Source organism: Cryptomeria japonica, chromosome 8 (genome assembly GCF_030272615.1).
Source record: "Cryptomeria japonica chromosome 8, Sugi_1.0, whole genome shotgun sequence".
Classification (NCBI taxonomy): Eukaryota; Viridiplantae; Streptophyta; class Pinopsida; order Cupressales; family Cupressaceae; genus Cryptomeria; species Cryptomeria japonica.
This window is the reverse complement of record NC_081412.1, coordinates 56805444-56829887: the sequence shown is the minus strand read 5'-3', so window position 1 is coordinate 56829887 and position 24444 is coordinate 56805444. Positions and strand designations below refer to the sequence as shown.

General features: G+C 34.8%; 1 protein-coding gene across 1 annotated transcript in view; it reads right to left on the bottom strand.

Annotated features, from left to right (window-relative positions):
* Nucleotides 1–6026: 6026 nt before the first annotated feature.
* LOC131078056 (UDP-glycosyltransferase 85A1) overlaps nt 6027–24444 on the bottom strand; it is a 69525-nt gene continuing 51107 nt past the window's right edge. The window contains exon 4 of the mRNA XM_058015700.2: nt 6027–6226. Coding sequence (XP_057871683.2) covers nt 6206–6226 — 21 coding nt within the window. The 3' untranslated portion in view covers nt 6027–6205. The remainder of the gene's footprint in view (nt 6227–24444) is intronic.

Here is a 24444-nt window from a genome sequence, read left to right as displayed (position 1 = left end):
AACAAAAAGATTCAAATAGATTATATTAGGGTTTATGAAAAAGGTTTTCACAATGTAGCTTACTTTCTTAAAGATTTTGAATAAGAACATATCCGAACTATTTTGAGTCGAGTTCATGGGGAAAACATGTATTTAGAAAGGACTCGTACTATAACCAAGGAAGCTATTCAAGCTATACCTGGTTTTTACTCAAGTGGTGAAGTACCTAAGCTTAGGCATATTTCAAAAGAGACAGTAAACACTCTAACCAGATCAACATCTAATGGGAGTGCTTTTTCTATCAATAACATCAAGGACCCAGTGGTAAAGTTGGCAGTTATGGTTATAGGCTACTGGGTATTCTATTCTAATAGATTGAATAGTGTTCCATCTGCAGAGGTGCATACTACTTACATGATGATAGCTAAAAATGCCAATTATGACCGATGTGAGGCCATAAGGAGACAATTATTATTAAATCTTTAGTCTGTCAAGAAGGACAATAGTCTAAAGTTTAAATTTGGATAGTTATTCATTGGGCTATTATTTTATTTCCAAAATTTCCTACCGGGAATAGGTGATCTTAAATGGTCTAAGGATCTACCGGTATCTGACCAGATTAAGAACAATATCAAGGCTGTGAAGAACACCTTTTCTGCTGCAATGACCAAATACTTCAATGAATTTCAGAAGAAAATGAGCAAGAGAGTAAGATTGCTTGAGGATGTAGTAAAAATCTTTGCTAAGGATATTGTTTTCATAGTTACCACTGATTTCTGTTTGATGGAGGCAATTGAGCCTAGAGAAGAAGAAATGGAAGATATGAGTTATGAGGTCAACTATGACTTACTGATTGGTTATGCTAATAACCTATTGGCATCTCCAAAGGATAAAAATAAGGTAAAATTGTATATTGTTGAAGTTCAAACTGCACAAGTTGAAACCAGTAGTGTTCCTACCATGAGTGGTAAAGGTAAGAAGAAGAAGGCTGAGCAAGCACCTCTGATGATGAAAAGTACAAGAGTGACACAAAGTGTCCAAACCAAAAAGGAACCAACACCTAAAGTTTATGCAAAGAAGGAGAATGTATTGAAGAAAAGAGGTTGGAAAATAATTCTCCAAGAAGAATCCGAAGGTACTGACACTAAGAAAGAACCCAAGAAAATGAAAGCAACCAGTAGAGCAGCTAAGCAAGTGAAGGAAGTGCCAAAGGCAACTATGTCTTCTAATATCTTAAACTACAAGCTTGAGACTACCTTTGAGAGGACAATAAAGATATTATGAAGAAATAGATTTGATAATGTCAAAGATCATTTTGATTCGTTCAATGAAGAAGAAAGGGAACAAATTATTCAACAAGTAATCAATTATTTGTGTCATTACAATAGATTACCTCATGATCTTAAAAATAATATCTCTAATTCCTTGTATACTATTCTTTTGAATAAATGGGAGGAAGCAATAAAAAAAGAAAAAGGAATTATAGATGATATATTTGTGTAATATTTTCCTAATTTGTCAAAGGATGAGATGAATGAATTAGTTGATAAGTACAAAGTTCGTTTTGCTTACAAAACAAGAAGATTGAAGCTAGTCAGTGGAAAGGTGCAACCTATTGAGACTGAGACTCATCAGATTGCTTGTAATATCCAATGGATGGAGGAGCTTATACATTCTTCTAAGGATGAGAAAGATACTATTGATCGACCTGAAATGGATAAAGAAGAAATTATGCAAGCTGATGTTGTCTATCATGTCAAGAGAAAATATGACACTATTGTCCAACAAGTCATACTTGTTGATGATACTCAGGATACAATTGATCTATCTGGAAACATTAATGTACTAGATATGCAACCACTTGAAATCACTAACTTACATGTTACTTCAGTTGAGAAATCGGCAACTCAACCAAGAGTGGATATTCCACCAGCAAAGGAACAACCTGAGAAACCCCAATCCCCACCAGTTTCATAGGACATTTAGAAGGGATCTAATGAAAATATTGATACTCAGATCTCTGAATACAAAACAAAGAAAGGACAAGAGAAAGCAATTGTTAAAGCAACATCTTCTAAATTGGTAAAAAAATTAGTCATACAGCAGACTGATGAAGATGATGATGACTCATTAGTCATCTCAGGGCCTATAATTGTTGATAATATGAGTGCATCTAAAATGATGAAGATTGCAACTGTCATGCAATCTAGAGCTCATAAGAAGAGACTTAAAGAGAAAAGAATGGAAGCTGACACCATTCATAATGTTGTATATATTCTATCAAGTCTACTAGAAACTGCTATAGGACATCTATCAACTCCTATTAGCAAACTTGGTCAACTGGTTATTGATGCATCTAACCAAATTAAGTCACTTGAAGAAGCAGCATAAACTTATGCTAAGAAGAGTTACTAGAAGAAGCGTGGAGAGCAACTTATGAAAGAAATTGATTCAGGAAAAATTGCTCTATTTTTTAATAAAGATTTGTTAAGAAAAGCTATTCGAATGTTTCATTCTTTTATTCTAATATCAATAACAGGTGAATTGAAAGAGAGCAAGAGCTAGAAAAGATATGTAATGCATATGTACCACTTCAAGATTCTATTTTTTCTTTTAGCAAGTCTATGGACAATTTGCACAATAGGTTGGATAACTATGATCTTGAGAAAGCAAAAAGACTCTGGTCTCTGAAGGAATTGAAGAGTCTACTCATATCCCAAGTGGACATACTATAAAGAGCCTACAAGAATGTAGAAGCTATTTTAGCTACTCTAGAAACCTGTACACTTGATTCCATGGAAGAGTTCCATACACAAATTATGTCTACACTTGAATACACTGAGAACATGTTGCAGACATGGAAACATTCCTTATCACAGTTAAAGAGGAACTTTAATGTTATTTTCATGAGACTTACGAATGCATGAATCTTGATTCAGTTGTTTTTCAAAGTTTTTGTATATGTAAAACATTTGATACAAACTTTTCTATATATATATATATATATTTCTTTTCAATTTGGCATTGTTGTCAAAGGGGGAGTAGAAATATGTATGTGTGTTGTGAAAATTTTTGTATGATGTATATAGTAAGGGGGAGTATGTGTATGTGTATAAATTTTTTATGTAAGAACACAGTGATATTACTATAAAATTTTCTAAGTGTTTCCATCAATGCCAAAGGGAGAGATTGTTGGCTTGATGATGATTGTAATGATTAAAATTTATCATATGTTTTCATTGATGAAACACATGCACACATATATGTTCATATTGTCTACCGATGTGACTTCAAAGTTGTTTATACTACAACCAGTATTCTAGAGGTTTATATCCAACTGGTACATGGTGACAACTGATATATACATGGAGACAACCAGTGGATTTGCATAACTCGACATCAACATGAGGATCCAGCGAAGATTATCATAGGAGCATCAAGGATAAATGGTTTATATGTTTAACTCCAACTGGTATTGATTGTTCCAACTGGTATTCATTAATTATGTGATGAGTTATCACAAGTTGTGATGATTTATCCTTACCAACAAGATTTGGTGGTATTTTTGTGATGAGTTATGATCACTTGACCAAGTACACTACACCTAAGTAATTGTGTTATAATTTCTAAAGGCCAACATGAAATCTAAATGTCTATATATTGACATCACAATGAATTATTTTTAATGAGCGAAAGTGATATGTTATGTGTAAAAGCAGAAGTGTTAAGTTGCATAGTATGTTGGTAAAGAAGTGTTAAGTGTGTAGAAGAGGATCTATACAAGCAATTTGTGCTACTACTAGATCACATCACCTGTTGTTTTCTAATCACTGGAACAATCAAATCCCCTAACAGGGTAAGCTCTAACAAGCTTCATTGTACAACTCCTCTAACTAGGTGATCATTAGTTTGGATTCAGAAATCCTCCACGGAGGTTACTCCTTATAGGGTACTACCTTTTACAGGGTATAGATTTTAACTAAGCTTTGAGATCTTTAACAGGATTCACTCCTAGTAGAGAATTTTGTAGACCCTAACCAATCAATTATCTATTATTGTAGATAGTTAACTTGTGAGTCCCAACTCATTGTGGTTTTTACCTATTTGGGTTTTCCATGTATAAACACTTGTGTTATGGTGGATGTTTACTTATTGTGGATGTTGTTATATCATTTTTTATTGCATGCATATTGTTTAACTAACTTGTTAAGTTTATCTACCAGTCATTGATTAAAGTTGTACTATTTTTGGTGTCATTGATTCACCCCCCCCCGCCCCCCTCTCAGTGCTTTACAAGTCCATCACAAGATATCTACATTAAGTTCTCCCCCTCAAAAAATGTTGTTTGACTTAGGTTTTTGAGGAAGGGTCAACGCCTATAGTAGGTGTGGATGGATCTTTAGTATTCTCTTCATTTTCATCTTCTAATTTATTTACCCATGTCATCTTCATCTTCTCCTTCTCTTCATTGATTTCAACTTTCTTTTCTAGATCAGCTACCTTTTCATTCCTTCTTTAGCAGTGTCTTGCAATATGTCCCATTTTATTAAAATTCTAGCATACTACACCTTGTTGCGATTTTCCTCCATTTTTTCTTCCATTTTTACTTCTTCCATAATTCCTATTCAATCTACATTCAACATCTTTGTGTTCATATACATTGAAAACATAACAATATCCATTGAAAGAGTGAACACCTCTACCAAAACATAAATTGGTACTATTCAAATTCAACCTACTTCTACTCTCTTTTTCTCTATGTCCAAACTTATTACAATAGTGATAATTTTCATGTTAAAATATTAATTTTTTATCTCACTTATGCATTTACTAGCTTTAGGTTCAAACCTATTGCAGGAAAAATAGTTACCATTAAAAGATGAATACTTGGGAGCAACAAGAGGAGGTTTCCTTACATTATTTGAGTTTTGGAACTTCCTTTCTGCATTGTGGTTCTTTTGATCTTTAGGGTTCTTCAAATCATCCTTTACCTTTTATTTTCCTTTATCTTTCTTGTTAGACAACTTGGAATATTCACCATCTTCAAAACCAAGTCTACCTTTATCTTTACTTTGTTTCTAAACACTTAGCCTAACATCAAGTACTTCACTTCCACCTTTGAGTTTCAACCCATTATTGATATGATTATTCGCATCTTTCAATTCCTTCTTTAGTTTGATTACTTCTTCCTCAAGTATCAAAAATTCTTTACTAGTGTCAGAAAGCTTTGTTTAAAACTTATCAATAACCTTCTTTCTTTTATCAAGCAAGATTCTTAGATAAGAGATCTTTTCAACTGCCTTCTTATGTTTTACTCTAATTTCATCTAGGTCTATCAATGCAAATTTCAATTCTCCTTCCATGTCAACAATGCAATTAACATCATCCTAATCACCCTAACCCATAGCATCTAGTTCATCCAATTGTTCTCCAAATGTAGTGTTCAAAATCCCATATTGACCTCAACAATTAAGTTGTCTCTTCAGGAACCAATACTTTGATACCAATTATTGAACACGACCGGATGTTGAGAGGGGGGTGAATCAGGATATACTACAACTTAATCAAATTAAAACACTTAACCATAATCTTCATTCAATTCATGTACATGAAAGCAAAGAACAGGGACAACAAATGCATCCACACAAGAACACAAGTATTTTTTATGTGGTGAGATTCTAACTTATAGTATATATAGAAATTGTTTATAAATAATTTGGTCATAGTCCAAGGAGCTCACTACTATGGACTTGTAGACTAAGGTGCAAAACCTTAGGCAAGATATAAAAAGGAACTTACATAATTGAAGAGAACTTCTTTAGGGAAAGATATAAAACAATTGTCTAGATATGATAGCAATAAGAAGTTTAAACTATAGAAGGAATAACATCTACCAACGTGCAAATAACAATTTAGAGTTTAATACTAATCTAATACAACATTTCTCTATAATACATGTGGACCTCTTCTTTATGTCAAACAAACATCCATTCATATAATATACCTTATTACTTCATCTCCATACTTGTGCACACCATCTATCCATCACTATTTCCTTCACTTGTCTTAACATAATTGATTTGTCCTTTATATACCAACTAGAACATCAATAACCTCTATTAGGTTGTTTTTAAATATGTGAAGTGTATATACAATATCGACCCAAAATATTTTATGTAGAATTCAAAGAAGACATGTGAAGATTCACGCCATGTCAGCACACCTTTCAATTATCCTCATAAAGGTTCTACACACAACCACAAAAACTAAAACACATTAGCCGGTTCATAACAATTTTACCCAAAATATCTTAATCTAGACCCAAAACAAGATATGTGGTCCACCATAAAAGAAGCATGACTTGCTAGAACCAATATTTGATAATCCACAACAACCTCAAGATAAAAATAAGACAAGGAATTCCTCACACACTCTTGAATTTGAGCCAATATTGATCATATATATAAATGTCACTCAAGGACAAACATCCAACCAACTAGAAAACTAAGATCAGTCTGCCATAATCAGCCTACTCCAATCAATACAACCATCTAATACATATGTAGTAAATATATATAATCCAAACACAGATACTTTTCACCAAAATAGTTGTTAGATTCTATCATAAGCAAGAACCAAGCCAGGATCTGATGTTAGTAATAGATCACATACAATTCCAAGCAAAAAATGAATGAAGATCAACATAGATGAATGAAGATAAATCTGATATGCGAGAAAAATAGAGACATAAGAGAATCTAGAGAAGACTCTCACCAAGATATCACTAAACTAGTGAAGGTGAGAGTATAGTGCTTATTATATAGAAAAATAATAGCATATACATCCAAGAGGTGTATAAACTCCAACCTCCATAAAAAGTGGGAGGTTTTACCTACTACCCCATAAAAGGTGGGAGGTTTTTACCTACTTGGTAAATGTCAAAACATGTGGCATAACCTCTTTATACGAAAATAGAAAGAGTTATAAGAGGTGGCACATAAAGTTGAAAGAGGGTGAGATACCCAACTACCCCATAACCCACATAGGAAATGATATGATAGTGGTTATGAGAGGTGTCACAAAAATCCAAAAGAGGGTGAGTAACTCAACTACCCATGTGAGGTGGAGAGTTACACATGTAGCTGAAGTATTTTACCACGTGTCCTCATATTAACCACTCCTAATAACCTAAGCAAGCTTAGATAATGTGTAGGAAAATAAATAACCCATAACATAAGAAAAATAAAAAACCTACACTAATACCCCCTCTTAATTGTAGCTTAGGTGGGTCAAAAGATGGGTCCTAACAAATGAGGCCATGTTAGGTGCCCATGTACATAGATATCTCCCCCAAAAGAAGAATCCCCCCCATTAGAGGAATAGCCGCCCCCCTTAAAGAGAGAGAGAGAGAGAGAATGAAGGATTAAGAAGCACCACTTGAAAAAAACACATGTCACATCCCAAGAAAACATTGCAAATTAAGTAACTTGCTTTCGATGAAGGGTTTGGTGAGGATGTCTGTAGTCTACTCTAATATAGAACAATACTTAAGATAAATGATGCCTTCCTGAATCAGCTCCCTTAGATAGTGCATATGTATCTCAATGTGTTTCATCCTCTAGTGATGAACTAGATTTCTTGATATCTGTATAGCACTCTAATTATCACAAAAGATTATAGCAGGCTTTCTCATTGGAATACCAAACTTAGTGAGAATATTCTGAAGCCAAATAGCCTTAGTGGTGGCATTAACTGATCCTCAATACTCAGCCTCTATTGATGAAATAGAAATTGTAGAGTGCTTCTTGCTCAACCAACAAATTGGACTAGAACTAAGTGAGAAGCAATACCTAAAGTAGACTTACAATCATGAGAATCACCTACCCAATTTTAATTTGTATATCCCACTAAGTCAATACGCATGCTAGTTGCATACTGAATTCTATAATTATGAGTACCCTAAATATAGTGGAGGATCCATTTTGTTTCTTTCTAATGCAACTCATGTGGCTCCTACATGAATTGAGAGACCATTCCCACAACATATGAAATATTGGGTCTCATATGGGTCAATTAGATGAGAATCTCAACAAGTTGTTGGTATAAAGTGCCATCAACCAAGGGTAAAGATAAATCAGCCTTCAGTTTGACTCCTAAGACAATTGGAGTAGGTGCAAGCTTATAGTCAACCATGTGAAATATAGAGAGCATATCAAGTGCACACTTGGGTTGTCCAAGGAAGATACTTGAAGATGACTGGGTGATCTCAATTACCAAGAAGTAATCTAGAAGACCCAAATCTAACATAAAAAAATATATCATGTAGAGCAGTTTGAATTGCCTTGATGGTGGATGAGTGACTCACTGTGATCAACAAGTCATCAACATAGAGAACGAGAAATGTGAGAGTTTCATCCTACTACAAAATATATACTTTTGGATAAAAATGACACCAAGAGAAACCAAACATTAAAAGGAATGAGTCCATCTTGGCATACTAAGCTCGAGGAGCTTGTTTAAGGCCATAGAGAGACTTTCAAATTTGACACACAAGTGAAGGATCTTGAAAAAACCCCTATGGTTGATCCATGTATATTTCTTCTTGAAGGTCACCATGAAAAAAGCCACTCTTCACATCCATCTGATAAACTTCCTAAAGATGGGTTGCAGCTATAACAAGGACAAGTCAGATGGAATGCATCTTAGTAGCTAGGGAAAAAGTCTCAGAGTAATCAATCCCTGGAACTTGGGAAAATATTTTTTCTACCAAGTGAGACTTATACTTATCAATTGACAAGTTTCCTTGCCTTAGGAAGAGGAACTAAATCCCATTTGTGATTTCTAACCAAAGAATTGAACTCTTCTTGTATTGCAACATCCCACTCAAGAGCACCTAAAGCTTCTCAAAAATATTGTGGATCAAAAGCTAAAGCAATGAAGAGATGTGGAGCCTGCTGAAATTGTGACCTTGTTCTTCTAGTATCTGATGGATCACCAAGCCAATCTCTTGCTGAATCAAATGTTTGTTGAGCCCAAAGAGGTACTAAGGCTAGAGAGTGTGGGGGAGGATCATCAACCTCTAAATGATGACTATGAGAGGAATGTGAATCCTCATCACCATTGTCACCATCTAAAGTGGAGGAAGAAGACTCCTCATCAAGATTAGGGGGATTAAGATCCTCTGAAGAACTATAATCATGATGCAATGTATCCAATGTGATAGTGGATGGAGAAGTAGTATGAGAAGAACTAGAAGAAATGTCATCAAAATGAACACTCCTCTAAATGAACAACTCATGAGTAGTAGGATGGAGAATCCTATACCCTTTGACATCATCTAGATACAAAACAAAATTGCAAGGTTTTCTCTATAGATTTATAGCCTTGTGTTTCTCTACTGAAATGTGGACCCATGCAAGAGAAGCAAACACTGTGAAGTGCTTAATTGTGGGTTTTATACTAGTCCAAGCTTGAAAAGGAGTTACCCCCTTCACAACTTTGTGAGGAACTCTATTTTGGATGTAACACACATAGTTGATAGCCTCTACTCAATACAAAGATGCCAAAGACTTGGAGTGAATCATACAACTGGCCATCTCCTTCAAAGACCTATTCTTGCATTATGTGACACCATTCTACTAAGAACTATATGGAACTATGTGTTGCATGTTGATACCTTCTGAAGCACAAAATTATTCAGATTGATTGTTAACATATTCACCCCGATTATCTGTATGCAGAATCTTGATGAAATTCCTAGATTGTTTCTCTACAAAAGCTTTGAAATCTAGAAAATTCTTAAATACCTCATACGTTTGTTTGAGAAATTAAACCCATGTATATTTGGAAAAGTCATCAATAAATGTCAATACATATCTAGCCTTATTGAAATATTGGTGTGGAAATGGTCATGCCAAGTCACTGTGCACCAGCTCCAATAGTTGTGTAGCTCTCCATGCTTTACCTATTGGAAATTGACACTTTATTGGCTAGGTTTTACTAGTTATCATTGATGGCAACATGACTTTGGGTTCCGGCTTCATATGGTGTACTGGCAGGCACTTCATATACTCTACACTGGCACCAACACTAGCAAGATAGAAGGTTTCTTTAAATCACTAGCAATGAAGGCTGACATGGTATAGTAAAGGTCATCAGTAATGGAGGCCAACACATCTTGGATCAGGCATCATCAACTTGTTTTAATGTTTATTCATTTATGTTATATGGCCGATGTAGACACCTAAAATTGTCCTATCTAATTAAATAAATATTTATTTATTTAATTATTTTATCCTAATTCTTCTATTAATTAAATAAATCTTTATTTATTTAATTAATTCATTTATCCTCTTCTAGCCTTATTTCTCATTTAAATAAATACATTTATTTATTTAAATTATCCTTTTCCTAAATTAAATAGATACTTTTATTTATTTAATTGATCCCAATTCCTCTATTAATTAAATAAATCTTTATTTATTTAATTATTTTATTAGCCTTTTCTACCCATGACACATGCCATTCATCTCGTAATTCCTACACTACCTACCCTCTCATTATTTTCTTATTTCCTCTACCTACCCTCTAACCTTAGCCGGCCATTTATCTTTTACACCTCTTAATCTTATCCCTCCATTTCTTATAGTGTCTTCTATATAGGGAGATGCTTCCTTCATTATCAACCTTAATCAGCTAACTCCTGGACTAGCATTCGAACTTTCACATGCGATCAAGCCTACTTGAAACCACATTTCCATTCTTTGTTGAGCTCTTATGCACACATAAAATGTGAGAGAAAATATATCAAGCAAGACCAATGGAGATAGGAAGAATGGAGATCCAAACCCTATTGGACATGTGATGGTATAATCGTTGTGTTTTTATTTGATTTGCATTGTCTTAGGTAATCTTCATATGTTATGGTGGATCTTTGTTGTTGTTAGGCTAGGGTTTTGTGGTTGAATTAATTTAGTCTTTCAATGTTGTTGTTTCCATTTTTACCATAAACAACTGCCATATAATCTAATATTGTATATATCCTTGTAAGCCGACATAAGGCATAAATTTGTGTAGGGTATATAGGGCAAATTAATTAGATCATTTTGTAATAAGGAGAGAGATATGGTAATGGATATGCGGATGTAATGTAATGAAAAATTATTCAGAGAAACTATGTATGTGAGGAATTAATTGTAAGGGTTATTCTAATACAAAGGTTTAGGATTTTAACTAGAACAGATAGAGCTTAAATTAGAACTGTATTCTGGCATAAAAGATGCTATCCTAGCAGTTCTCTATTCTCCAGATTGTTGTCTGGTATGTTATGTAGTCAGTAAGGCTCCTATTGTGATTGAGCAGTGTGCTCTAGGCTGTAAGCCTTCTTGCAAGTGCATGCCCATCATATATTGTAATATCTCTTCATATGGCCAGTGAATTGATATTGTGGGTCACAAATCCCATTGTTGTTTTTCCATGTATAAATCTCTGTGTTATAATTTTGATTTATGTGTTTGGTTATTATTTGTTTTACTTCTTTTAATTATGTTTATACCAGTTTGCTGAATGAATGTTTTATTAAGGCTAAAATCTACTATTTTGGTATAACACTGATTCACCCCCCTCTCAATGTTATTGGTTTACAACAATTGGTATCAGAGCCTTATGCCTTTGAGGAAGTTTAACAACTTGAGGAAGATCTTGAAACTGGAATAATTGAATATGGATTTGGAGAAGCAACTTGAGATGGCACTTGAAGATTATGATGTTGAAAGATTGAAGAACTTAAAGCTACAAAATGAGTTGAATTCTACTAAAGAATTTATTCCTGTCCTACGAGAGAGACTATCATCTATTCAAGCTAGGAGGAAGGAACTTTTACAAAATTAGGATGATGAAGAGAAAAATGCACTTAAGGAACAATGTCATAAATTGAGTCAGGAGAACATGGTTATGAAGAATGAAATGCAAGCTATAACTATGATGATGTCTAACGAGATTGAGGATAGAAAGATGAAGGAAGAAAATTTTGTTGTATCCTTGAAGAATGTGGTAGGTTGGTTCATGAAAATGATATGTTGAGAACTGATTTGATACAATCCCAGAGCAATGAGAAAGAGCTTGAGAGACAAATGAAAATACTAAGAGATGATTTAACTACTAAAAGCGAGTACACAGAAAAATTCAAGATTAGCTCAGCATAACTTGATTATTTATTGAAGAGATAGAGGCAAATTGGAGATTCTAGTGGACTTGGATTTGAGCAAGGACAAAGTTTCGATACTGCTAATGAAGATCAAAACCATAAGAAACCGGTAAGGCAATTCAATTCTTATAAATTCAATGGTAGATGTTTTGTTTGCAATAGATTTGGACACATGTCTAGACAATGTAGAAATAGAGCAACTCAGAACCCTGATTCTGCTCCCAGTAAATGTTCTAAATGCAATAAAATAGGTCATAAGATAAAAGATTGTAGAATGAAAGTAAAATGCTATGCTTGTGGAAAATTTGGACATATGGCTAATTAGTGCAGGTCAAGCAATTTCACTAGTTTTAGCAAGGTAATTCGAAAGAACAATGTTACCTGTTATGCATGCAATGAAATTGAACATATTGCTAAGTTTTGCATAAGCTGAAATCCACCAGTTGGTAATGGAGGATCAAATGAAAAAGGAAAAGAGAAGGTTAATGAAATATGACAAGATCATACTCAGAGATAGGTGAGGAAGACTGAAGAGCAATCATCAGATGGGAATGTCCCGGATACCTATCTGGTAGAAGAGGTTGCTCCTGCATCGATAGTGAGTTCATTCGGTAACTAAGGCAGATGCCTTAGGGGTAGGCAAAATTTCATGGAATATGATGCATATGCCCCTAGAGAAGATTCTAGAAGATGTTCAAAATATTGGAAAGGATTATCCGACATGGATCTGTTTTGAGTGAGATCCGGTATCTTTCACTGATAATCATTTATGTCAATGGAAGATTATGGTTTTCTCTTGATGGATAAAAGGTCAAATATACTTCATTGTTAATCATCCTACATTCAGAGAGCAATTCAGAGTGACTTAGTGCAATTAGAGGCTATTCAAAGTCAATCGGATTTCTTCTTGAGTGATCAAATCGACATTTTGAAGGATTTATTGGAGGTTTTTACCGAGAATGAGCAAAAGGTATTTTTCTTGAATCATGGAAATGGGATCATCTTCTACTCCTATTTTTGTTGCAAATCCAACTATAGTAGAGGTTAAGGACTGCCCCAGGAAAATTTTCAAATGGTATCCACATGTGGCTAGCAAGGAAGATTCAGTTGGAGCATTTTCTTGGGTTTCAGAGGGAGTGGTGTATGTAGAGGATGTTAGGGCATACATTCATTGTCATATAGAGGACTTATGCACTTCTAAGATCAAAGGAATATATATGAATGAACTCATGGGAGAATCTGGTAAGATCAAACCGACATATCAACACATCAAAGATCTAGGGTTCACAAATATTTTGGATATTTCGGAGTTCGAGGATGAAATAGTTAGATATGTACTAAGCAAAGTACATGGGGAATTCATATGGTTGGATAGACCTTATAAAATTATTAAAGAAACCATCTGGGAAATTATTGGTTTGCCATCGGTAGGGCAACATATGGATAACAAAGTGTCAAACGACTTTGTGAGGAAGATCACTGGCACTAAATCAGATAAGAGATTGATGAAGGTGAGCACTATCACTGACACAAACATCAAATTTGGAAGCATGGTTATAGGCTACAAGGTAACTTGGTCTAATCGACTGAATTTAGCTTCTGGTTCATGTATTTTGGTAGAATATAAGATGATGAGGGATAATATCAAGTTAGATCTTTGTGGCTAGATGCTTGAAGAATTATTGATCAACTTAGGAAAAAATAAAGGTGAGAAGAAGAGTACCTTTTGGAATGGAAACCTATTAGTCTACTTAATGCTATACTTTTTGAATGATACTCTCAGTTCTGGTAGGAAGCAATGGGCTTTTGACATCTCGGTAGGAAGACAACTAAAGAAATCAATTGCTGCATTGGGAAGTCTGAGAGATGATAAGGTATGGGATTACTTCAAGGCTTTTCAAAAATCTATGAGGTCTATGATAAGAATACCTTAGCATATAGTAGAGAAATACTCTACTAACATATGTTTTGTGGTTAAGAAGGATGTGACTCTCATGGAGGTAGTCAAGCCACAAAAGATTTGGATAGAGGAAATGGGCTATGAGGTAGATGGACAGATTCTTGATGCCTATACGAAAATTCCAATTGATACAGAAATATATGAGGCAGAGAAACCCTGTGGAACTACACAACAGAAGACTCTTGAGGTTGAAACTAAGTTCAACCGGAAGAAAGGAGAAAAACAAGAAGGAAAGGCAAGTAAGTTTGTATAGGAGGTTTCAAAGGACATTAAGGCACTCATTGATGTTTTCCCAGAGAAAGGGAGAAAGAGGAAGGATCTGGTAATTCACATTAAACCTGTGACTGTAGTTTTTGAGTCTGAAAATAACACACCATTAGCTTTCAAAAGGGTTGTGAGGAAGAAACCAGAAGAACCTAAAGTGGAAGCAAAGAAACAACTAGTTAGGAAGGTCATCATCAAGTTACTGACACATAAGCAAGCACCTAAGGCTACAACAATAGTTGCATCCAGTACAATTCGAAGGAGGAAGAAGAGTGGCATTGATTTGGCACTAGAAATCAGTAATGTGACTATTATACCACCTATCACTTATGCTGAAATTGTTAATAAAATTACTAAGGATGGGATGCTGAAAAATGTTAAGTCTCATTATGATACATTAGAAGTTGATGAATAGAGAGAGATAGAGGAAGCAATTCTATTTTATTTAGATATTTATAAGAATGCATTAATAGAGATAGAAAATCAAATACCGTCATTGTTATATAACATGTTGGATGCTAGAAGGTTATATGCAATGCAAGAAGACAAACACATTAAAATGCAAGAACTTTTACCTATATGTGTTGCTATAACTCAAGATGAGATGGAAAAGACAATTGAGGTTGTAGATGGGAAGATATTCAATAGAAAACATAGAATAGCTAGCTTGATGTTAGGAAGGATGAATGATGTAATAAAAGAAACACAAAAGGCTTGGATCAAATTTTTGGGAGAACACAGAGGATTCTTTACTTCACCGGAGACAAAGACAGATACTATAGATAATCTAGTTGAAGGGCAAGGTAAAGGGATCATGGGTACTCCACCCTCAGTTTTGAAGAATATCAAGATAGTAGAAATTAAGCCACCGATAAACACAAACGTATAGACAAATATAGAGACATCGGTTAATACTAAGAATATTGTATAGGATACTAAAATTGAGGACAATTGTCCTCTGGATACTAATGTACAAGTTGAAGATAATGTTCCTAGAGTGGAACCCGTAGTTTCACAGACTGCACCAAGTGGCAAAGTCACCGGTGAAAGTGAGGAGGTATTAAAGGATAAATCATCTGAGAAAATAGGGGAATCTGACAGGGAACTAGTTCTTAGCACATCATTATTGACAATTGACACTTCCCTATTTGAAAAGAAAACCATCATAGAAATGAGCCCCACAGAACTAATGATGATGGTTGCTCAGAAACTGATGAAGGAGGGAACCACAGACAAAGGGATTATAGATCAATCCATAACTATTTTGCACAAATTGATCCCATATTGTAAGATTGAAAATGAAGCAAGCCCTTTTGGTAAGCTTAAGGTAATAATTGATCATATATCAAAAGAATTTCAATCCTTACAATAGATCTCTAATCGGCAAGCACTTGATAAATTCACTTTGGCTAACAGAGCTTCTTTTTATCAGATCATTGAGAGAGAGAATAAAAATATTGAGGAGAAGTTAATTCTAATTGAAAATTCTTTGAAACAATGTACTAATATATACAGGGTATGTTGCAATACTGAGATACTTACAACAAATGTACATAAAAAGATAAAAGAGATACAAGAGAAAATTGCTAATATTGCTAACTCTTTTGATGGACTAATTTCACTGACAACATCTATTGATGGACAAATTTTGACTTTGGAGAACCAAATTTGTGCTCTTGAAAAGGAAAGAGATAAGATCATTCAAAGAGCCAAAATTATTAGAGGTTTGGTGAGTCCAAGATTGGATCCACTTTGTGCACATAAGAAGGAATGCATAGATATGATGGGAAAGCCCACACCGGAAGAAGTTAATGAGAAAGAATTACTTTCATATTTATTGAATGGACTTGTATCTATCTCTGACACATTCAAAACTGGCTGGGATACTTATATGGAGTTATCAGAGAAAGCTTATCCGAAAATCTTGAAACTGGTCGACCTCCGGTAAGATATTGTTGGGGGTATTCAGTGTACAATACTTATTCTTTGACATATTTTTTTTGGGCATTGATGTCAAAGGGAGAGTAGTATAGATGTGAAAAAGGATTGCATACATTAGGGGGAGTGGTATACATGTGAGAAAGAATGAAGAGTTGCATACATTAGGGGGAGTTACAAAGATTTTGAAGTATTGGAGCATTTTGCATATTCAGCTCAAGGGGAGCAGGGCAGGATGAAACTAACAGTTGACACCTTGACCATTTTTCACATGAGTGTTGCCATCAATGCCAAAGGGGGAGATTGTTGGCAATTGACACTCTATTGGTTAGGTTTCACTATTTTGTCATTGATGGCAACATGATTTTGGGTTTCGGCTTCATATGGTGTACCGGTAGGCACTTCATAGACTCACACCAGCACCGACACCGACAAGATAGAAGATTTATTTGATCACCAGCAATGAAGGACAACATGGTATAGTAAAGGTCATTGGTATTTGAGGCCGACACATCTTGGATCCGGTATCGACAACTTGTTTTAATGTTTATTCATTTATTTTATATGGCCGACATGTAATCTGATATTATATATATCCTTGTAAGCCGACATAAGGCATAAATTTGTATAGGGTACATAGGGCAGATTGATTAGATCATTTTGTAATAAGGAGAGAGACATGTTAATGGATATGCAGATGTAACATAATGTGAAATTATTCAAAGAGACTATGAATGTGAGGAATTCATTGTAAGGGTTATTCTGGTATAGAGGTTTAAGGTTTTAACCGGAACACACAGAGTTTAAATCGAAACTATATTCTAGCATAAAAGATGCTATCCTAATAGTTCTCTATTCTCTGGATTGTTGTCTGGTATGGTATGTAGTCAGTGAGGATCTTATTGTGATTGAGCTGTGTGCTCTAGGCTGTAAGCCTTCCTACAAGTGTAGGCCCATCATATATTGTAATATCTCTTCATATGGCCAGTGAATTGATATTTTTGGGTCACAAATCCCACTGTGGTTTTTCCTCATTGATGTTTTCCACATATAAATTTGTTTGTTATGATTCTCATTTATGTGTTTGGCTTATTGGTTGTTTTACTTCCTTCAATTTTATTTATACCGGTATACTAGTTGGTGAATGAATGTTTTGCTAAGGCTAAACTCTACTATTCCGGTATAACATTGATTCACACCCCCCCCCCCCACTCTTAGTGTTATTAGTTTTCAACATTACCTTTATCATACTTCTTAGGATGCTTACCAGGAATGCATCCTTGATAAACTCCATCAGAAAATCGAATAGAAGGGAGCTCTAGAACCATGTCTTGTTGATTGAATTGTTGCAAGTAATGGTAATTCAATTAGCCAAACCATTGATGCCACAAATAAATCACCTCATCTGCATGAGTGAGTAAAGCTATCGAAGGAGATTCCTAAACAAAGTGAGAAAACTGATATAATTTGGAATGATGATCTACTTTTTGTATGGCAATAGTAGATCCATTATGCATTTCACTGATTTCCATTGTATCTAGTGTGAACTCAACTCACTTGCTAGAACTAGTGTGAGTGATCCGATGAACAAATAGGAGATTAGTTGATAAATATGGAACCCAAAGGACATCCTCGAATGTTCCTTTTCCCACATCAATAGACCCTCTCCTATGTACTTCAACAAGAGTGCCATCACCCATTAAGATGGAAGGCATATACCATGGTTCTAAAGAGGTTAAATAATCTTCTAAAGAAACCATGAGAATTGGTTTGTGAAGAAACAACAACTAGGGCCTTACCCTTTCCTTTCCCCTTACTCTTATCTATGTCCTTAGAAGATCCTTCTGATGAACTATGTTTGACTAAATTAGGCACCTTGGCATTATTCCTTTCAAGAAGATTTGAAAGGTGATCAATTTGTTTCTTTAAAAACTTATGTTCATCATGATCGAGCCTCTTACAATAAGAACACTTGACCTTCACCTTCTTAGGTTGTTCACCTTTTGATAAAGAGGTCTGATTATCTACTTTTAAATAGCATATCTTGTATCTTTCATCTTCTCTCTTTGGTTCTTTTGTTTCTTATCTTGCTTACTAGACCCTTTCTATTCTTTTGTGCCTTGATTTACAACTAAAGCATGTGACTTAGAGGGTTTAATTATACCCATTTGAACTAATTTTTCATGCTCCCTAATGATTTATGTAGAAAAATCATCTAGAGAAATCATTTTTAATGTGGTACCTAGCACACATTTTGTAGCATAGAATGTAGAAACAAACACTAAATAGTTAGGACCAAGCCTAGAAAAATACTCAAGATCAGTTGCTTATCATCTTTCTTTGTTACACACTATTGCAATTGTAATATTACAAACTTGAGCTTTATGAATAAGTCTTATGTAATGTCAAAATTGGTTGGATCCAACCCTATGAGCTCTTTCTTCAAGTGATGACCTCTTAGCTCATTCTGCTTACCAAAGAAGTTTTCCAAAGTGGTCCACACACCATTTGTTATAGTGGAAGATTCAATGTGAAAAAGAAGGTTAGGAGAGACAAAAGCTTCATCGCATTTATTAAACCATTTAATCTTTTCTACAACATCCTAAGGTTTAGTTTCAAGTCCCATAGTAACATGATGATATACATGCCTTTTCAGATATATTATCATCTTAGATTTCCATTCAAAAAAATTATATGGTTTTAAATGAGGAACTATAGATGCATCCATAATAGCATAAATGAATATTGCAAGGAATCAAGAAAAGTGCAAGAAATAAGACACACAAGATACCCCCCCCCCCCCCCACAAAATATTACAAGATTGGCACTTTATAATTAGTGTGTTTACAAGGCCTTTTATCAAATTACAATGATTTATAAGGCTCTAATAGCCAAAAATAGAAATTTTTAACACAAAATAATTTGATACAAGATCTGAAAAAATTAGCCTTATATCTTCTCAATGCATCTCGATACCTTTCCAACAACTATTTGTTTTTAAAAAACAAAGTTGTGAGGTAAAAGATATGACTCATGGAAGGAAATAAATGCAACTGATTCAACCTACAATATCTAATGAGAAAATGTATAATTTTTTAATAAGACCCATGTGAATGGAAAGTTCTTGTTTCTATCTTTTCAACAGCTACTTGTTTATGAAAAATCGACACCTAAGACAAAAGTTATGCAACTTTTAAGAGAGGTTGCTGCTAGCTAGAAAAATAGCTCATGCCCTATTCAAACTTTATTTTTTGCAAAAAGTACTAATTTTATGGGTCCAACATAAAAAAAGTGAAATATTTTTTACACTAGAAAGGAAACCCAAAAATTGTTTTTCTTGAAAATGAGCCAAAGCTGGAATTCTAAAGCTGAAATTAAAAGAGCTCTAGTAAAAAGACTTCACTTTGGTTTTTTTACTGTGTCCTCCAAACTCTGATTTTGGTGAAATAAAAGTCAATTTTGACTTTATCAAGCCTTTTGGACACTCTAGAAATGCTAAAAAGCCTCCAATATTACCAAAATGTTATAATCACCCAAATCTTAAAGGAACACATATATAATAAACCAGATTAATCTAGAAGCTTATTTACCTTTAAAATATTTTGATTCTCCAAGTCATATGAGAATGTAGGAGAAGAACATTCTTGGATTTTAAGGAAAATACTAGCTATCTAATAATATCAAATCTCTCAAATAAATAAGAAAAATAATGAGCTATACCAGACAACATAGCTCTGATACCATGTTAGATTTGGCAAGAAGCGATAACCGAGCCAAGATATGATGTTGGTCATAAATCCCATGCAACTCCAAGCAATAGATGATCGAAGATCAAAATAGTGAATGAAGGTAAATATGAGATGAGAGAAAAAATAGACACATAAGAGAATTTGGAGAAAACTCTCACTGAGCTATCACTAAACTAGTGAAGGTGAATTATAGTGCTTATTATATAGAAAAATAATAGCATATACATCCAAGAGGTGCATTAACTCCCACCTCCATAAAAAGTGATAGGTTTCACATACTACCCCATAAAAGGTGAGAGGTTTTTACCTACTTGGTAAATGCCAAAATATGTGGCATAACCTCTTTATATGAAAACAAAAAAGGAGTTATAAGAGGTGGCACATAAAGCTGAAAGAGAGTGAGAAACCCAACTACCCCATAACCCACTTAGGAAATGACAAAATAGTTGTTATGAAAGGTGGCACTACAATCCAAAAGAGGGTGTGTAACTCAACTACCCATGTGAAGTGGAGAGTTACACATGTATCTAAAATATTTCACCGTGTGTCCTCATATCAACCACTCTTAATAACCTAAGAAAGCTTAAATAATATGTGTAGGAAAAATAAATACCCTATAACATAAGGAAAATAAAAAACCTACACTAACAACAGTTAGCAAAGATAGTAACATATCTTCCATACCAAAAAAAAAAAAATTAAAATTTTAAAAATACATCATATTATCAATGTTATCCGTCTAGAAAGCTTATGGGTAGTTAATGTTAGAGTTATCATGTATTAGCTAATAATTATTTATTTAATTATTAGTCTATTATACTCTATGCTTAAGCTAAACTTAGGCATTTAAATACACATTATCTCTTTAGGGTTTCTTTAGGGTTGCACACCTTTAGGGTTGCTAATATCCTTTTGTAAAGATTGTATTGTGCTTTTTCATTAATTCCCTCTTTGAATGATAATCTTCTTCTTCAGAGCTATTATTGTGTTTTGCCTCCATTCTTCTCTTGTGATAGGTATTTTTCTTGTAGGTATTCTTGGGATCTCTGAAGTTGTATTTCTCAACTTCTTCATGGCATCAGAGCCTACATTTACTGCTACTTGTTTTTGATTTTTCAGAAGATTTTTTGGAGGGTTCCAAGCTTTTTCAAAGTTTTTTTCTTTGCATTTGGGGACCTTTTTGTTTCTGGGCATTTTTGGCTCAAATGAACCTCACCGTTGAGCTCAGAACACCCAGAAATCCCCATTTTCATACAAAATTTGTCTAATTTGGACAACTTTAGCCTCTAGAGATTTTTTTTGGTTTTTGCCCAGTTTTGGCAAGAATTTTGAGAAATTCGTCAAATTTTTTTTTAAATAAAAGAAGTTTTAAAAATATAAAAGAGTACATTGGTAGGGGGGTTGACGGACTCTGCAAGTCCGTACGAATTGCAGGAGGCTGTGGACCTAGCCCCACCAATTTTCTATGCTTTGTGCTCTATGCTTCATGCTCCAGATGCTGCCCAGGCCTAGGCCCCACCCACCAGTCTCCTGCCTTGGTCCTACCACCACCACAGGAGCTGTTGCAAGAGCGTGTCATCCGACCACCTCCGGATCACCTCCATTGCCGCTGGCCTTATCTGGCCATTGACCTACAGTATTGCATTGCCTCCCAGCCACTATTGTTGCCACCGCCGCTTAGGCCCCTACCCGCTGGCCACCGACCACCTCTCGACCTTTTTTCTGGTCGCCCTGTTCCTTTAGTTGTCACTGCCTGCTTCTTCCAACCACCCTCCGGACAACAACCGCCTCCCACCCACCCTTCTCCCACCCACCTCCTGCCCGTCCCGTGTCATCGTCTACCTAAGATTCATCGCCTCTCGACCATCCGCCCTTTTCTTGCGACCGACCTTTTTTCTGGTGGGTGTTTTATTTTTCCAGCAGGGGGAGTTTTTTAGGCATTGGATTTTTTTTCTGGCCATATTTCAAGCAATAATATTTTTTTTGCAGGCAAAGAATATTCCACTGACTTTAGCGGTACGGACAACTTGCATGGCCCTCTGTGACCCTCTTTGTGCCCTAAAAGAGGGGTTTTTTTCTTTTTGCCTTATCTTGGTCATACAATATCATTTTTGGGCAAACAAAATATCGTTGGAAAGTTGGTTTTGTCTACTCTCCAGATTTATGGATTTTATCACCTAGTTTTTATGCTGGTACATTATACAACCATTTGAAGTCACAGGTGTTGTTTTCAGTCCCGAGCTCATATCATTTTGTCATCTTCTCTATTTTTCATGATTCTAGCGGTGTTGGAATGGTGTTTCAGAGCTCTTCACAACCATCCATGAAATTTTTCTAGATTTTACTCCGACTACATTTTATTTAGTTTTTTGTGTTTTCACACTTTAGTGAATTACTTGGACATTTGAGCTCCTAGAAACTTCTCATTTGGGTGGAATGACTTTTTGTTGGTTTTTCTTCATGTATTTCCAACCTTTTGTCCTTTTTGATAATTGTATACATCATTTTGTAAGCATTTCCTTTTTTGCAAATGCATTGAGATAAAGTGACACTATGCCTTGTATGCTTAGGATCTTGCACATCTTGTGCCTTATTGTACTCGCACTACATTATAAAGTGCCATGGGGGGGTTTGATATTTTCCTTTGTTTTCCATCTACCTTTGTCATGTGAGTGTTCCTTCAATGACATTAGCCTCATGATGTGTGTCAAGTGAGTGTTCCTTCCACGACACTAGCCTTTATATGTGTTTGTACTTTCTAATGCACTCTCCATGTTCCTGGTTCTTCGTCACACAATTTTTATTGACATTTAGTTTTAGTGTACCTGTCACCTCTCCCTTGTCAGCATTATGGGGGGGTTTCTCCTATTGGTTGTTGGTTCCAATGCTTCATTGGTTCGTTCAAGTGATCTATGTATTCAGTATTTGTTCCAATGTACTAGGCGAATGCAGTGGCTGGTAACCTATGCATTTTAGTGAGATGGATCATATACCATATGGGCACTCTTTCATTCCTATTTTTGGAGACAATCTTCCATCTTTGATTGATCAGCTCTTCAGACTTTGGAGTTTTTTGCCATCTGTATCTTCAAGTTCAATTGTTTTCCCTTGTTTGACATTTGATTCAAGTAGTATTATTTGAGGGTACTCATGCAAATTATAGTATTCTCTACCTTATCATCTTCTATTTCAGTGGAGTTCCTTTAGATCGACAGTTATTCTTTGACAGTGTTTGCAGGTTCTTCATGCTTCAGTGATTCTTCTGCTCTTCTTTTGTTAATATCTTTTGGAACATTCTTGTTTTGAGGCTTCTTCAATCCTTCACTTGTATTCCATCTCTTTTTGGAGTAGAATTTTTTCCCACGTGGTTTTATCTATTTCTTTGGTTCATAGAGATTTGGTTGTGATTGGGTACCTCATCAGGCCTAGTTGTCAAGACCCACATTTGCCTTCATCTATAGTTGCATTTTTTGCTTCATGCATTTAGTTTTTTAGCTACTCCCTAAGTTCATCTTAAGGGGGGTGTTAGAGTTATCATGTATTAGATAATAATTATTTATTTAATTATTAATCTATTATACTCTACGCTTAAGCTAAGCTTAGGCATTTAATAATATTATATGTATTTAATAATTATTAAATACACATTATCCATTTAGGGTTTCTTTAGTATTGCACACCTGTAGGGTTGATAATATGCTTTAATAAGGATTGTATTGTACTTTTTCATCAATTCCCTCTCTGAATGATAATCTTCTTCTTCAGAGCTATTATTGTTTTTTACCTCCATTCTTCTCTTGTGATAGGTATTTTTCTTGTAGGTGTTCTTGGGATCTCTGAAGTTGTATTTCTCAACTTCTTTTAGTTAACATAACATATTCTCCTATTATGGAAAACACTACATAAATCTACATAAAACCCTAAATCATATTACTGATAGATAGGCATCTAGACCACATTCGTACCAACAACCAAATAGAACCAATCATCGGGAAATTTAACCAGAATAAACTTCCATACCATACACTTCATCATTTACTTCTACAATACTTCACTTCTAGACCAACAACACAGACAATAAAGACTCATATGTGCAATAGATATTCCTATAAGATTATATGAAGCCCTGACAAATAGGAGAAAGAAGGCCATATCAAAAGAAAATGATATCAAGATGAGTGTTATAGATAAAGTCTACAATCCTTTATCATAGGTTGCTAGAGGCAAAATCTAGGAAGTGCTTAATATAAGATTCAAAAAGAAAGGAGTAAATTTGTTAATGGGCACATTAAGATGATTATGTGGCAATTGGATGATATTTTTTGTTGAATTTGTAGTGGAAGTAGTGA